This window comes from Puntigrus tetrazona, chromosome 22 (genome assembly GCF_018831695.1).
Source record: "Puntigrus tetrazona isolate hp1 chromosome 22, ASM1883169v1, whole genome shotgun sequence".
Taxonomy (NCBI): Eukaryota; Metazoa; Chordata; class Actinopteri; order Cypriniformes; family Cyprinidae; genus Puntigrus; species Puntigrus tetrazona.
Genome location: NC_056720.1, coordinates 6,502,329 through 6,514,734, shown reverse-complemented (window position 1 = coordinate 6,514,734; position 12,406 = coordinate 6,502,329). Strand labels below are relative to the sequence as shown.

At 40.6% G+C, this 12,406-nt stretch overlaps 1 protein-coding gene across 2 annotated transcripts; it reads right to left on the bottom strand.

The window, feature by feature from the left end:
• Positions 1 to 4,278: 4,278 nt before the first annotated feature.
• On the bottom strand, positions 4,279 to 11,821 carry ccnt2b (cyclin T2b). 2 transcript variants are annotated; one of them, XM_043222463.1, is made up of 9 exons: positions 11,618 to 11,818; positions 10,921 to 11,002; positions 10,593 to 10,721; positions 9,692 to 9,752; positions 9,544 to 9,606; positions 9,021 to 9,066; positions 7,030 to 7,193; positions 6,697 to 6,767; positions 4,279 to 6,598 (listed from the first exon to the last, which is right to left on the bottom strand). In XM_043222463.1, exons 1-9 carry the CDS (start codon positions 11,776 to 11,778, stop codon positions 5,675 to 5,677), a joined length of 1,701 nt encoding a protein of 566 aa, XP_043078398.1. In that variant the 5' UTR covers positions 11,779 to 11,818; the 3' UTR covers positions 4,279 to 5,674. The 2 variants fall into 2 exon arrangements, 1 of the variants encoding a protein (XP_043078398.1); XR_006247622.1 differs by lacking the exons at positions 4,279 to 6,598; positions 6,697 to 6,767 and having other exon boundaries at positions 7,063 to 7,193; positions 8,719 to 9,066; positions 11,618 to 11,821.
• Between the last annotated feature and the right edge of the window lie 585 nt (positions 11,822 to 12,406).

Here is a 12,406-nt window from a genome sequence, read left to right as displayed (position 1 = left end):
AAGTAATCGCGCGCCTTAGAACGTTCATCAGCCAATGAGACTCAAGCGTTCATGTACATGTATAAAATGCGTGCATACATTTAAGAAAAATGTTACGTTCATACATGATGTATTTTCAAAATACATGCTGTATGTGTGCCTCTTCATGCTTGCATAATAAATACATGTAAACAAATATGTGCGTATATGTTTCTCACCGGGTGAACGTAAAAAGTATGACGGAAGAGATCTGAATTTGTGTATCTGTGCCACAGAATCACGAAGATAAGTGAAACATTTTATCTCGCCATTTTACACAAATGACTTCATGGAATTATTAGATAAAAATTATTTTATCTGCGGTTGGAAACTTGCGAGATGCAAACCCTGAAGTGTTATATGATGAAATCCATCCTCGCCCGGTGTGCGTTTCCCTCCCTCCCGCGATCTGCCTGGCAAACACGGCTAATAGAAATCATTACCTGGCCCGCCACACACAATCTACAGGCCATTACTAGCAATCTGTGTCTGAACGACAGCGAGGGTCTGGGGAACAGCCAGTCAATCACTCACCCGCCGGCTTCGGGGCTAACGCGTTGTTAGCCGGCGTGTTAAGGGTCATCGCGATTGATTGTTTTTGAATCGTTTCGTGCGTTATGAACCCCAAACTGCATGTACGTGTGCGTTTGCACTTGATTAGCTGGCCGTGTGTACGTCATTTTGTTTGCACGGGTGAACCTTAGTTCCCGTCTGAAGTGGAGGCGTAAACTTGCATCCCCAAAAAAACGATGCATGAATGAAACGATGCCCAAAAAGCCCAAACAGAAGGATTCGTTTCACTACTTAAAACTGGCGTTATGTAATCCATGCAGCGTCTTATATTGAGTCTCTCTAAGCTTGTTGCAAGCAGGATGTCGAAACGGTGTAGTATTATTTTGCATAAGCAACACCCGTAAACGTCAAAATTCAAAAAGTCTTCGATAATGTTATTTTCGTGCATTCATTTTTATGCATATAAAAACTTACCGATCCGCATCGCGGCACTTGCTCCATAGCTCTTTTGTTGGTTTTGATTGCTTCCACTGTCCTCGTCCGTAAGGCCTAATAAATGGCAAAAATGGAAATATAGCGTAAACGTAATATTAGATTATTTTTTTCACTCTAAATAATGGCTAATTTCTTAACAGCCTGATGTTTTTGTATCAATAGCCATTTGTTTTTGGAATGATTTGTATTTTTTATTAACTGCAGTTTGGCATTTATGAACATGCATTATGTTTTAATTAGCGTACGTTTAATGCAGTAAATTGTGGCATAAATACTGTAGCATTTATATATATATATATATATATATATATATATATATATATATATATATATATATATATATATATATTAGTATTTTATTTGTTATATTGCATTGCAGTAATGAGATGGGTGAGGCAACGGTGTCAGTAGCTTCAGTAATTGTGATATTTTGGCAGAAACTATTGTTACCATGGTAATTCCTATCAGAGTACCGACAAAAAAATTATTGAGTGGGACTGCAGATCCGGACTAGTTTTCATCCCGTCTCCGAGTGTTGATTCAGCAGGGACAAACAGCGAAAACTGAGCTCGGATCAGCATATTGGCTCTAATATACTGGTTAAATATGAGCTCAGCAGGTCCCAGAGCAAAGCTTTGATTAAATCAGCGTCCACGGAGAGAGGCTTGCGTTTTCACACAAATCTGATTTCCTCCCTCCGACTCGCCTTTTTCCGCATCGGCGGGGCGAGGAAAAAAAACCACCGAGATTGCGAGAAGATTATCCCAAACCTCGTTCCTAAACAAAACTCCGCCTGAAAAGTTCAACCCTCGAGAGGGAGAGCCGCGCGAAGCCTTTCCGAGACATGCGAGAAGAATAGTCTCTTATTTGAGAGAAACCGCTAAAATGGCGCGCCGTTTCTGTCACGTGACGCAACGTACCAAAATTTATCGTAACTCTCCGGAGCGTGACATATTTACGTTTTATTTCAGCGGACGCAGTAATAATTTGTTTCTTTTTACGGTCTGAAACCCCGCCGCACTGTCACTAAACTGTCTTGTTACATATCAGAACTAGTTTTTAGACTTCAGAAGTGACACAAATGGTTTTAAATTGCCGCGCGAGGCAATTTAAGAGTACTTAAGGTCAGGAACCGCGAAAACACGGTCTCGGGCTGACAGAGGAAGAGAAAAACGTTAAAATATCTACTCTGCCTTCCATTAGGAAGAACATAAACCTTTTTCAATGGAGCTGTCAGTCAAAATCTATCAGCAGAGGGTATTATGAACATAATCAGAGCTGAGTAAGTTGTCCAGCACTAACACACACACACACACACACACACACACTTTACAGACATATAAACACATCGTTCCCGTTTCATTCGAGGCACCTTGACAGCTCGATATTGTACAGAAACGTCCCCATCTCTATTCATCCACAGAGGAGGAAAGTCGAGGGGAGGAAGGCGGGAAGGAAGAAAATGAGAAAAGGAAAAGCAAAGGAAGCATGAAAACGGAGATGACATGAAATTCAAATGAGCATTTCTCACTTTCCTAAAGGGCCCATGAAACGACTAGCGGCGGAAGGGCCTTGTTTCGGGCGTTGGAGATGATTGCAAACAGGAAGCCGGAAGGAGAATCTCAAAGCGTACTTGTTAATCGGTAGCAAGGTAGTATTAGTGGGACGGATTCGAGAGAACTGGATCTTTTCGGTTGGTTTTCGTGGGAAAACAACAATTCCGACCGTATGCGTTGGTAAAACTTACTTCCTCTGTCAACGTTGTTGCGTTAGCATGTGTTGGGAGGACTCTTCCCGCCAGCGAATGATAAAAACAAGCGTAACTTCACAGACTTTAACAAGCTTGAGCACCGAAAGCGGCAGTATTAGAAACAGAATTATCGTCCATCGGTGTGGTAACTAATATAGCTATTGTTATCGTTTGCAAGAACGTCCTTTTAAAGGCCACAAGCCCTTGATTAGTTGTAAGTAATGCATTTTCCTATCTTATGAACCAAACAAAACCCGCTTTGGCTACCTGTGAAACAACACCCTGCTAATTTTGAACGTAATTCAAAACGGCGGTTTACTACGCAATCCTCCAATGAACGCTAAGGTAAAGAAAACGATGAAGTTTGTAACAAAATACACCAACGTTTTTGATTCAAATGCAATTGAATAAGATTTGTTAGCCACTTTTCGCAAATCCTAGCGGCCAGCGGTTAGCGTTCTCCGAGTACCGCTGACCTCTTTAACGACACAAATGTGGGAAACTTTTCTCAGGTTAGCTAAAAAGCAGACGGGCAGCACTTGCCCTACAGGAAGAGTGAGCTGCGAGCGTGCAAGATGGGGAAAAGTACATTCCGAGGTCTGAAGCGGACGCTAACAGAAGAGTGCGTTGAAACGCTCGGTTTATTACCAAACTGCTACGTAAAAAACACTGACACTCTTCATAAACCAGATCGGCGTCTCGGGGGGGAACAAGGTGTTTTTTGATGTCTGCGTCGGTTTTGTCAGAGCACACATATTTGAACTGCTGGATATGCTAAGATACGCATAACTCAAGAGCACCATCTGGTGGTCGGGAGAGGAAGCGCACTTGATGAAGCCGCTGCTGAATTCAACACAATGGATTTTTCAAAATGGTGAAAAGTCCCGTACTGTTATTAATGTAGTATGCATGTTTTCTCTGTGTATGGAGAAACGGCTCCGTGCGGTTGCCAAAATGTGCAGTATGCAAAAAAAAAAAAAAAAAAAAAGAAGCCAATGAAGTAGCCTACTAATCGCTTGCCTCAGCAAAAGCTTGTATGCTTATATTGCAGTTTCAACATGTCAGTTTTGAGCCCCGTCTGTGGTTTGGGACGAGAAAAGCCGGCAGGATATGACATCATGATTTAACCTGCTGTTTTACTGGGACTGCAATATTTCAGCAGATATGCTGATCTTCAAAACGCTGTTCGTAGGGAGCTGTGCAAGCACCCGGTTTGCGTAGAGGCGCAAAACCTGCAGTTTTTTTTTTTATAAAGGAGCAAGGTAAGATTTTCTTTTGACTAGGTTTTATCGAATCAGATGTCAACATTTATAAACTTCAGTAGTTTTGAAACCAGGTTTGTTTTAAAAAAACTGACATTAAGATTGCATATTAAACATAACTTAACGTATTTGGAATTCAAGCAATACATTTCCATAATCTTTTTAGTTTGAATCCTTTAAAATAAGCGTAAAATTAGGCATTAAACTTTACAGCTATTAATACAGTAATAAGACAACACGTTTTGATAAGCAATTTTCTTGGATGTTTATTAGACAATCCAAAACATCATCCATACAGACTCAGATCTAACTCTATAATAAAGAACTGTGGCATTCCAAATAAAATAAAATAAAGACAGAAACCTAAAAGTTTCATACAGTTCCAACGGTGGGCAAACACTGAGGCACAAACCTTTGGTATCTGGTGAAAGGAGGTTAACAACAGCACAACAGGAGTCTAGGCCACATCTAGATTGAGTTTCTCCTTGTTATCCACATCCAAACCCTTCAAAATGCTCTTAAAGCCGTTTTAAGAGCATCGAACAGAGAACAGGAAGTTGACCGCTGCTTCGTTTTCAATGGCAGCCCACTTATTAGCCAGTCAGAATCAGCAGCCAGTGAGTGGAAAAGACAGGAACCAAAAATAAAAATAAAAATCGCATCTTAAATACTGAGATCATAGGAAATGGGACAGAGACACGACCTGCTAAAATCTCTATCGTAGTTTTAAGGCTCGACGTACGCCGTGAAGAACAGAACAGATCAGATCAGCAGAGAATTCTGGGATGTGATCCTGACTGTTCGAAACAAAAATTACCCACTTCTTGACGAAAAAGCCATTTTGCTTCACACTACTGAAAAGGGTCCACAAAAAAAAAAACCCAAAAAAACCCCAAAAAGGTCTTTAAAATCGTAAGATGCAACAGTTACTACGCAAAGGACCCTGGCCACGATGATGTCATCGGTTCAGCTTTCTAACCGAGGGTAATAACATAAAATAGATAACTTTACAGTACGTTAAGATTTACAATATATGGAAAGCGATATAATGGAATCTGTGTACAGGCATTTTTGCGAAATTTCAGCTAGAATTTTGCGAAGTTAGATTTCGGCTGACAGTTTTCGCCTTTAGGAAAACTCTAAACCTGAGCATTCGTGAAATATAATTAGACATAGATATAATCGATACAAATAACAGTGAACAGATATCTGCACCTTCCTTTTGTAAACAGTCACACGTTTCTATTTTCATCCCTTTGATAAAATGGAAAAACAAAAAAAAAACATCGTTAATCAAGCATGAAGAACATACAAATATTCACTTAATCACATTGCGTTTCTCCAACTAAAACTGGTTAAAATTGCCAGAGGCATTTCGAAATCTCTCTTTAGCAAGCTCTACGAGGTTTTAAAATCGTAAATTCGTTGTTTGCGCGTTTATACTAAAACGCCGTTGCAACCTCCACTATGTAGTTTTGTCTTTAAATTCAGTGATAAAACATTAACAAATCAAAGAGAGACTATGACACGTAACGGATGAGTGATTCTTGCATAAAATTAGCTTGAACGAAAATTGTACGTTTTTTTTTTTTTTTTTATTTAGGGTTTACGTAAAAACGTCAATTTTACCGCTAATTTAGAAGTTGTGTGCATTTAATAGGGAATCAAGCATATTAAAAGTGTCTTCATAATCCATGTGTGGACCATTATTTATTAAAGCAGCATTGGCCTCGGAACTCTGCCCCTCCCCCAGCCTCCTGTCAATCTTTGCCAATTGGGTGTGGCCTATAGGTTGATTGACAGATACGGAGGCAGAGGAGGAGTGGCTCTTGGAAGATCGGTGAGATTTGGATGAATGGTGGTGATGGTGGTGGTGGCTACCGTGCGAGTGCGAGGAGTCGTGTCTCGCCATTTTGTGCGACGAATGTTCGCGGTGTTTCTCGCGGCTCGAGCGTGGACTGTGGCGGCTCTTCCCGCTGCTGCTACTTTCGGACGAAACCTTGATCTTCATTTTCAGCTCTTCTTGACTAGCAGAGCCGTTTTCCGACGAGGAAGGGTGGCGCCGTTTCAGCGACGCGCTCTTCAGCGATCGCTCCGGGGCCTGCTGTTGGGAATACTTCACCCTGATCGACGTAGACGGTTCGGACGATAAGTGTCCATGTTTTCTATGCTGGTCGCTCTCCTCCTCTTCCTGCCTGCGTCTTTGCTCTAATTCGGCCGCATGTTTTTCGCGGTATTTCTCTAGAGTGAGTTTCTGAGGGGCGAGAGTTGATGAGGCATGTCCGTGTTTGCTCGTCTGCGCCCCCTGGAGCGCGAGGAACGCATCTGCGCCCTGGGAAATTGGTGCAGGGAAGCTAAAAGCAGAACCCTGCAGGCTCGACAGGCCGTTGAGCGACATCGGTGCGCCATCCAATGAGAAAGAGGTGGATGGTTCGGAATACACGCCCCCTCTGATGTCACACATGCTCCCCATCAATGAAGCGTCCTGGCTCAGAGACGTCTGGAAGGAACCGTCTAAAGATTGGTTGTCGAGTTTTGGTTTCTTGGCAGCTTGATTAGCCTAAAATGAGAACGCGCAAACAACCTTTAAAATTTGTCCATCACTTGATTGCTCGTTGAATTTTTTTCCCCCATACAAACAAAAGTATCTAGACATACCCGCCAGTTTCGGATTCTTTTTAATCTGCTTGGAGTTTTTTCTAAGATCTGGAGAAACTCGTGAGTCAGGTCTACGAAAAACAGAGAGCGTACAAAATATGCAGAATTTTAATACATTAAAATCAAGTGCAGCAATTACTTGGCAAAAATGTATCCCTTTGAGAAAAATAAATTTACCTAGCAAAACAACTACAAAAAAATTAAATTAAAATTAAATTAAATACATTTTCCATTTAATTAAACAACGTTAATTAGATTTTTACTCAACTGATTTAAATAAGTGATAGTTAAAAAAATAAATAAATAAATGTGAAAAGGTTAAGTTTGGCTGACCGTCAAGCAGCTGCAGCGTGACAGCCCGGTCTACGTATTCCCACCAATGTTTCCCATCTGAAGAGACGGGAATCTCCCAGTTGGACCACTTGCAGGCCAGGTGAATGCAGACGCACGCCACCACTGTGGGTTTGTGCTGCAGGCAGAAGGTAGTCAGGTGCAGGCTGCGAAAAAAGACACCGACACAGAAAACACAGAAAAAACACTCCATTACAAAACCGAAGACACGAGGGACGCTTTCCTAAGATCCTAACTTCCTAATTTTAAATTCATTTCCATTCTTCTTAGTTCATCACAATTATCATGATAATGTCAAAGCTGATCATCCAGTCAGGTGTGTGTTTGCAAGAACGTTCTTTGTCTGGTCAGCTGTAAAACAAAATTGTATGCAATTCATGAAACAGATTCAATGAAGAAAATACAAATCAACTCAATTGACATTTGAAGCGTGGCATCGGCGTAATCGACACCAGTGCCGGGTTTCTGAATCCCTATCCAGTTTTCAATCGAAATTGCGCTCTCTCAGCAAGTGGGCATTAACAGCGACTCAACTTCCTGCTGCGTTAATGTCCATTTCGGCTCAAAGTCATTTTACTGGCTTAATTAAATCGGTGACAACAGAAGATGACACTTCAGTACAGTCAATCCGAGTCAAGTTATTCTAGGTTGGGACGCCACCTGATTGGTTAAAGAATCAGGTTGCTAACACGAATGTTGTATTTTGTATTTCAAAAAGGGAGCTAAAGTAACGTGTCAAGGTACCCAGGAGTGCAATGGGGGATCGTCCCAAAATTAACTGGCTATGGATAAAAAGCATAGGAAGTAATTAGAATGCTGGAGAAATTTTTTTAAAACGAATAAATATTAACGTCGCTTAAAGGACTAGCTCATCCAGAAATGTACATTTCCTTGCTTTAAGGAGGAGTAAAGTGTTATCCAAGATGTGGATATTTGTTTCTTCATCAAAACTTAACGCAAAGGTGATCTGAAGAAATGTATTACGATCACTTGCTCACCAGTGAATATGTGCCGCCAGGTCATTTCTTAAAAACACCATACTCCAGTTGATTAATATTGTAAAACAAATAGGACCGTTTTCGCTTGTAAACTGTGCTTAATCAGCGCATTCGTCTCTCCTGAATCAGACAAAAGGACTTTTTTCGCTGGTGAGAGCAATATTATGTATTATAGACTCATATTACAGTTAGAAGCAACACCTTAAAGAAAATTTGTTTCTTTTAAAAGGCATCAAGATACAGGTGTTAATCGATGAACTGGATCTGAATAGACTACTGATGTTTTTAATCAGCCGCTTGGACTCTTATTCTGGCGGTACCCATTCACCGCAGAGGATCATTTAAGCGAGCAGGTGATGTTAATGCTACTATTTCTCCAAATCTGTAATAAACCCATCTACATCTTGCATGACCAGACGGTGAGAATATTTTTTAGAAATGATTCATTTTTGGTGAGCTATTCCTTTAAAACCAACAAAACAAAGCAGAAGTCAAACCACTAAACAAAATGTAAAAAAAAAAAAAAAAAAAAAAAACTACAATTTTAAGCAGAAATATTCATTAACGTGTCATGGGTATGAAATTAAAACCCTCTTTGAAAAAAAAATTTAAATAAATTATTATAATTAATAGAAAAAAAAACATGAAAAAGAAAGCACTCTCTGGTACTTACCGTGACGATCTCTAAGTTTACACCTTTGAACTCTGAGCTGATATTCAGGCTACCAATTGAGTTATTGACCTATGCACTCTCAATCAAGATATCTCTATTAGCACCTCTACACTCCAGGCTGTGCATTCAACCTTCTGCGCCAACAGCAAGCCCTCTGTACATTACACCGCACTGCACCGGGCCGGGCAGAAAAACACCCCGCCCAGGCGCGAGGGGGCGTTGGACACAGGAAGGAGAACCCTGCCTAATAGGAAGTTATAGGGTGCCGTGGCAGTGCAACAAATAGGGGTCAGGGTAACAACCTGTTGGTAGCCATGAAATAGGAGGTCTGGGCCAAGTCCTTGCTCGCTGAGGGGACAAATAGAGTGAGAGAGATTAAAATCAATTCATTTTGACCATTTTTTACCAATAAAAAGGTATCTGATTACTACCACCACGAAAAAAGAACAAGTGCAAGATTATAATATACATATTTATATATATAATATTTATTAATATATATAATATAATATATATATATATATATATATATATAAATGTCCTTAAGCTCACCAAGGCTTCAATTACTTGTTAAAAATACAAAACTGTGAAATTCCTACAAATGTAAATATTATTCCTACTTTATTATATTAAAGACGTATTTTTTCCCAAAGCTGAATTTCTCCAGTCTTCAGCGTCACGTGATCCATCAGAAATCAAACTAATGTGTCGACTTGCCGCTCAGCGGACATTTCTGACCGTGACCGATGTAGAAAAGTTGTGAGCCAGAGAAAGTAAAGAGCGAAAGAGGAAAAGAAAGACAGAGCAAAAGTTGGAAGCATCTACCTCGCACTAGCTGGGAACATCTCACCACATCTGTGTGTGGATGATCTATTGTTATCTCAAACCCTGAAACAAAATCACGGGTTAGACAGGGCTCACGTGTTCACTGCTTTCATACAGCACAGATGTATTAGCAGATCCAGTGACTTACCGAGTGTCTGCAGCACTATGGTCTCCAGCAGCACCAGCTCTTGAGCCTGCTGGAGGTACGCCTGTGGATCAACACCATCATTAGAGGGGTCTGGTCCCAACGCCTCGGGGAATGGCCGACCCATTTACTTTTTAGTTTGCTTGTAATGCATATATATATATATATATGAACGATTTCCATTTTAACAATGTCCTTAGCACCCTTTTGTGTCTTGAACATTTCATTTGTTGTTTCCTGTCTACTCGGGTCAGAAAGCTTTTGGATTTCATCGAAGATTATCTTAACGCGTGTTTTGCTAATAAACGAAGGTCTTGCGAGTTTGAAACAACATCGGGGTGAGCGATTAATGACATTAATTACCGAAACGATATGAATCAATGAGAGAATTTTAATTTTGGGCGAACTAACCCTCGAAAGCTTGAAGGTAGTATAGCTTTTATTTCTTTTAAATCTGTTTTTGGAGAGCAAATTAAATTTAATTCATTTTAAGCCCCCTTTCACTTTCGATGAATCATTTAAAAAAATTAATTTTACACATTTCAAATCCATTCCTTAAGACAATATAATCGAAAACTGTTAACGTCCATTATAAATTCATTTATTCTGCCAAGCCTCGCCGTCTCAAAACGTATAACATTTTTATGAAATCACATTTTCTCCCTTAAAAAAAACAAACAAAAAAACTAATCAAAAAGGTAAGGTTTAGTTTCAGTTTGAATTGGAAAAAAAAGAGGGGGAAATTGTTTTTAATGTAATGACTGAAAAAAGTTTAATTGAAAAAGAGCCAATAACCAGCAAACGTATAGTCCTACCAAATGTTCATCCATCCATCAAAAATGACTCGCCGTGGCAACTAACAAATCAGAGAGAAACTACATTACCCATGAGCCCCCGCACTCACATTGCTCTTGGTGTCCAGCGGCGGGTCGTGGGGGTTCAGGCAAGCATGTGCTACTTTAATAACGTGTTCAAGTTTCCTCGGTTGCTCTTCCACTTTAGCGGCCAGGAAGAGCGTGGTGGGAGAAATGATCTGATGCAAGACAGAAAAGAATCACTGCACCTCTAAAAATAACACCGAAATCAATAAACTACAAGGTTACGTGTGGGTCTAGTTCTGCCAATTACAAGAGTGAAATCCAGAGAGACCTCGAGAGCAACAACATAAACTGAAATATTGCCATTATGTAAGATCAAATCACAACCGGCTCATTTTAAAAGTACATACTCACATTTCTGTGGAACTTGGTGAAGGAATTAAGCATGTAAAAGCGGTGCATGTAGACGATTGCGGTGTTAATCGTGAGCTGGGATCTGCACGGCTTCATCAAGGAACAAAAACACTTCCATCACATGCATTATGTACAGAAATATAATACTTCATTTCAGAAACCAACGCTCAAATCACACAAAGACGGCTCATATGTTTCAATTACACCAATATAGGCGTTGGCACGGATTAATGCACTACATTGTACGAGAATAATCATAAAATGGCATATTTATAGACAATAATACAACATACACCACACACATCTTGCGTTCAGCTGTTATCCTACGTCTAAATCGCACTTAAACGCTTTAAAACACACACCACAAGCACATTATTATAATTAAAACCATATTAAATTCGGCCCAAACCAAAACAGGATAGACTTTATCCTGAAACGTTGTTTATATCAAACATTAAGTCGCCAAATCCCACTCCTGTCACCCGCACGCCTCTATCTCGCACATTTACTCGCTTTACACCCGTTTCATAACGCGTTTAACGCAATAACAGCGAAAGAGTGGCTTTCGAGTGGCTTTCAACGCACCGAGACACCGCATTTCATCCGCCACATTCCCCGCTTGATCAAAAGCGGCAGCGTGCTAACGAGCTAACGGCTAACCACCCCCCCACGACGCCGCCGTTTTCGTGAAGGATACACGTTCAACCTCTGGCCCATGTCCTGGATCAGGTTGGCGGCTTGCTGTCGGTACGAGAGCTCGCGGTCGGGCTCGACTCCGCAGCGGCGGGACGGCGTGTTCTCGAGCTGTTCTCGGGTGAAGAGCCATTTGCTGGAGCCCCGCTGCACCGCCGCCATCATCCCACCCGCTTCCGCCCGCACCGCGCGCTACATCACCATGACGTCACCGAGCGCGGGGCCGAGCGCGGCAGCGACGCGAAGCGGACGGAGGCGGAAGCGCCCTGAAACAACTCGAGCGTAACGTGCGTAACATACCTCTACCACGTGACACGCGTAAACCTTTAAGAGATGTACTACACTGCCAGTCGTGTTTTGGGTCATTGTTAATTAATTATTTAATTGTTAATTACATATTTAATATGTATTTATCGTTTTATATTTTTACAATTTGAATTTGACAGGATTTTAATTGAACAGGTGTATTCGTAATACGTCTAATTTCTATATGTATAGTTGTATCTTTTATGATCATGTCATGAAATGCATTTTTATTTTCCGTTTTAAAAGTCTAGATATTTGTAATTCCACTGACGTTTAAGGGAACAGCAAAGAACTGCAACGGTGCATCTTTAACACTAGATGTCGCTACTTACACCTCCACTTTGATTTACTCTCCATTCAACATCTATCTATCTATCTATCTATCTATCTATCTATCTATCTATCTATCTATCTATCTATCTATCTATCTATCTATCTATCTATCTATCTATCACCTGTCTGTTTCTATCTATCTATCTATCTATCT

What these genes read in the sequence shown, in the direction of transcription:
- ccnt2b (XM_043222463.1), bottom strand. Translation starts at nt 11,778, where the DNA reads ATGATGGCGGCGGTGCAGCGGGGCTCCAGCAAATGGCTCTTCACCCGA. An exon ending in CATAGTGCTGCAGACACTCG is followed by an intron (nt 9,607 to 9,691) that starts GTAAGTCACTGG and finishes ATTTTGTTTCAG; the next exon opens with GGTTTGAGATAACAATAGAT. An exon ending in ATGTTCCCAGCTAGTGCGAG is followed by an intron (nt 9,067 to 9,543) that starts GTAGATGCTTCC and finishes TTGTCCCCTCAG; the next exon opens with CGAGCAAGGACTTGGCCCAG.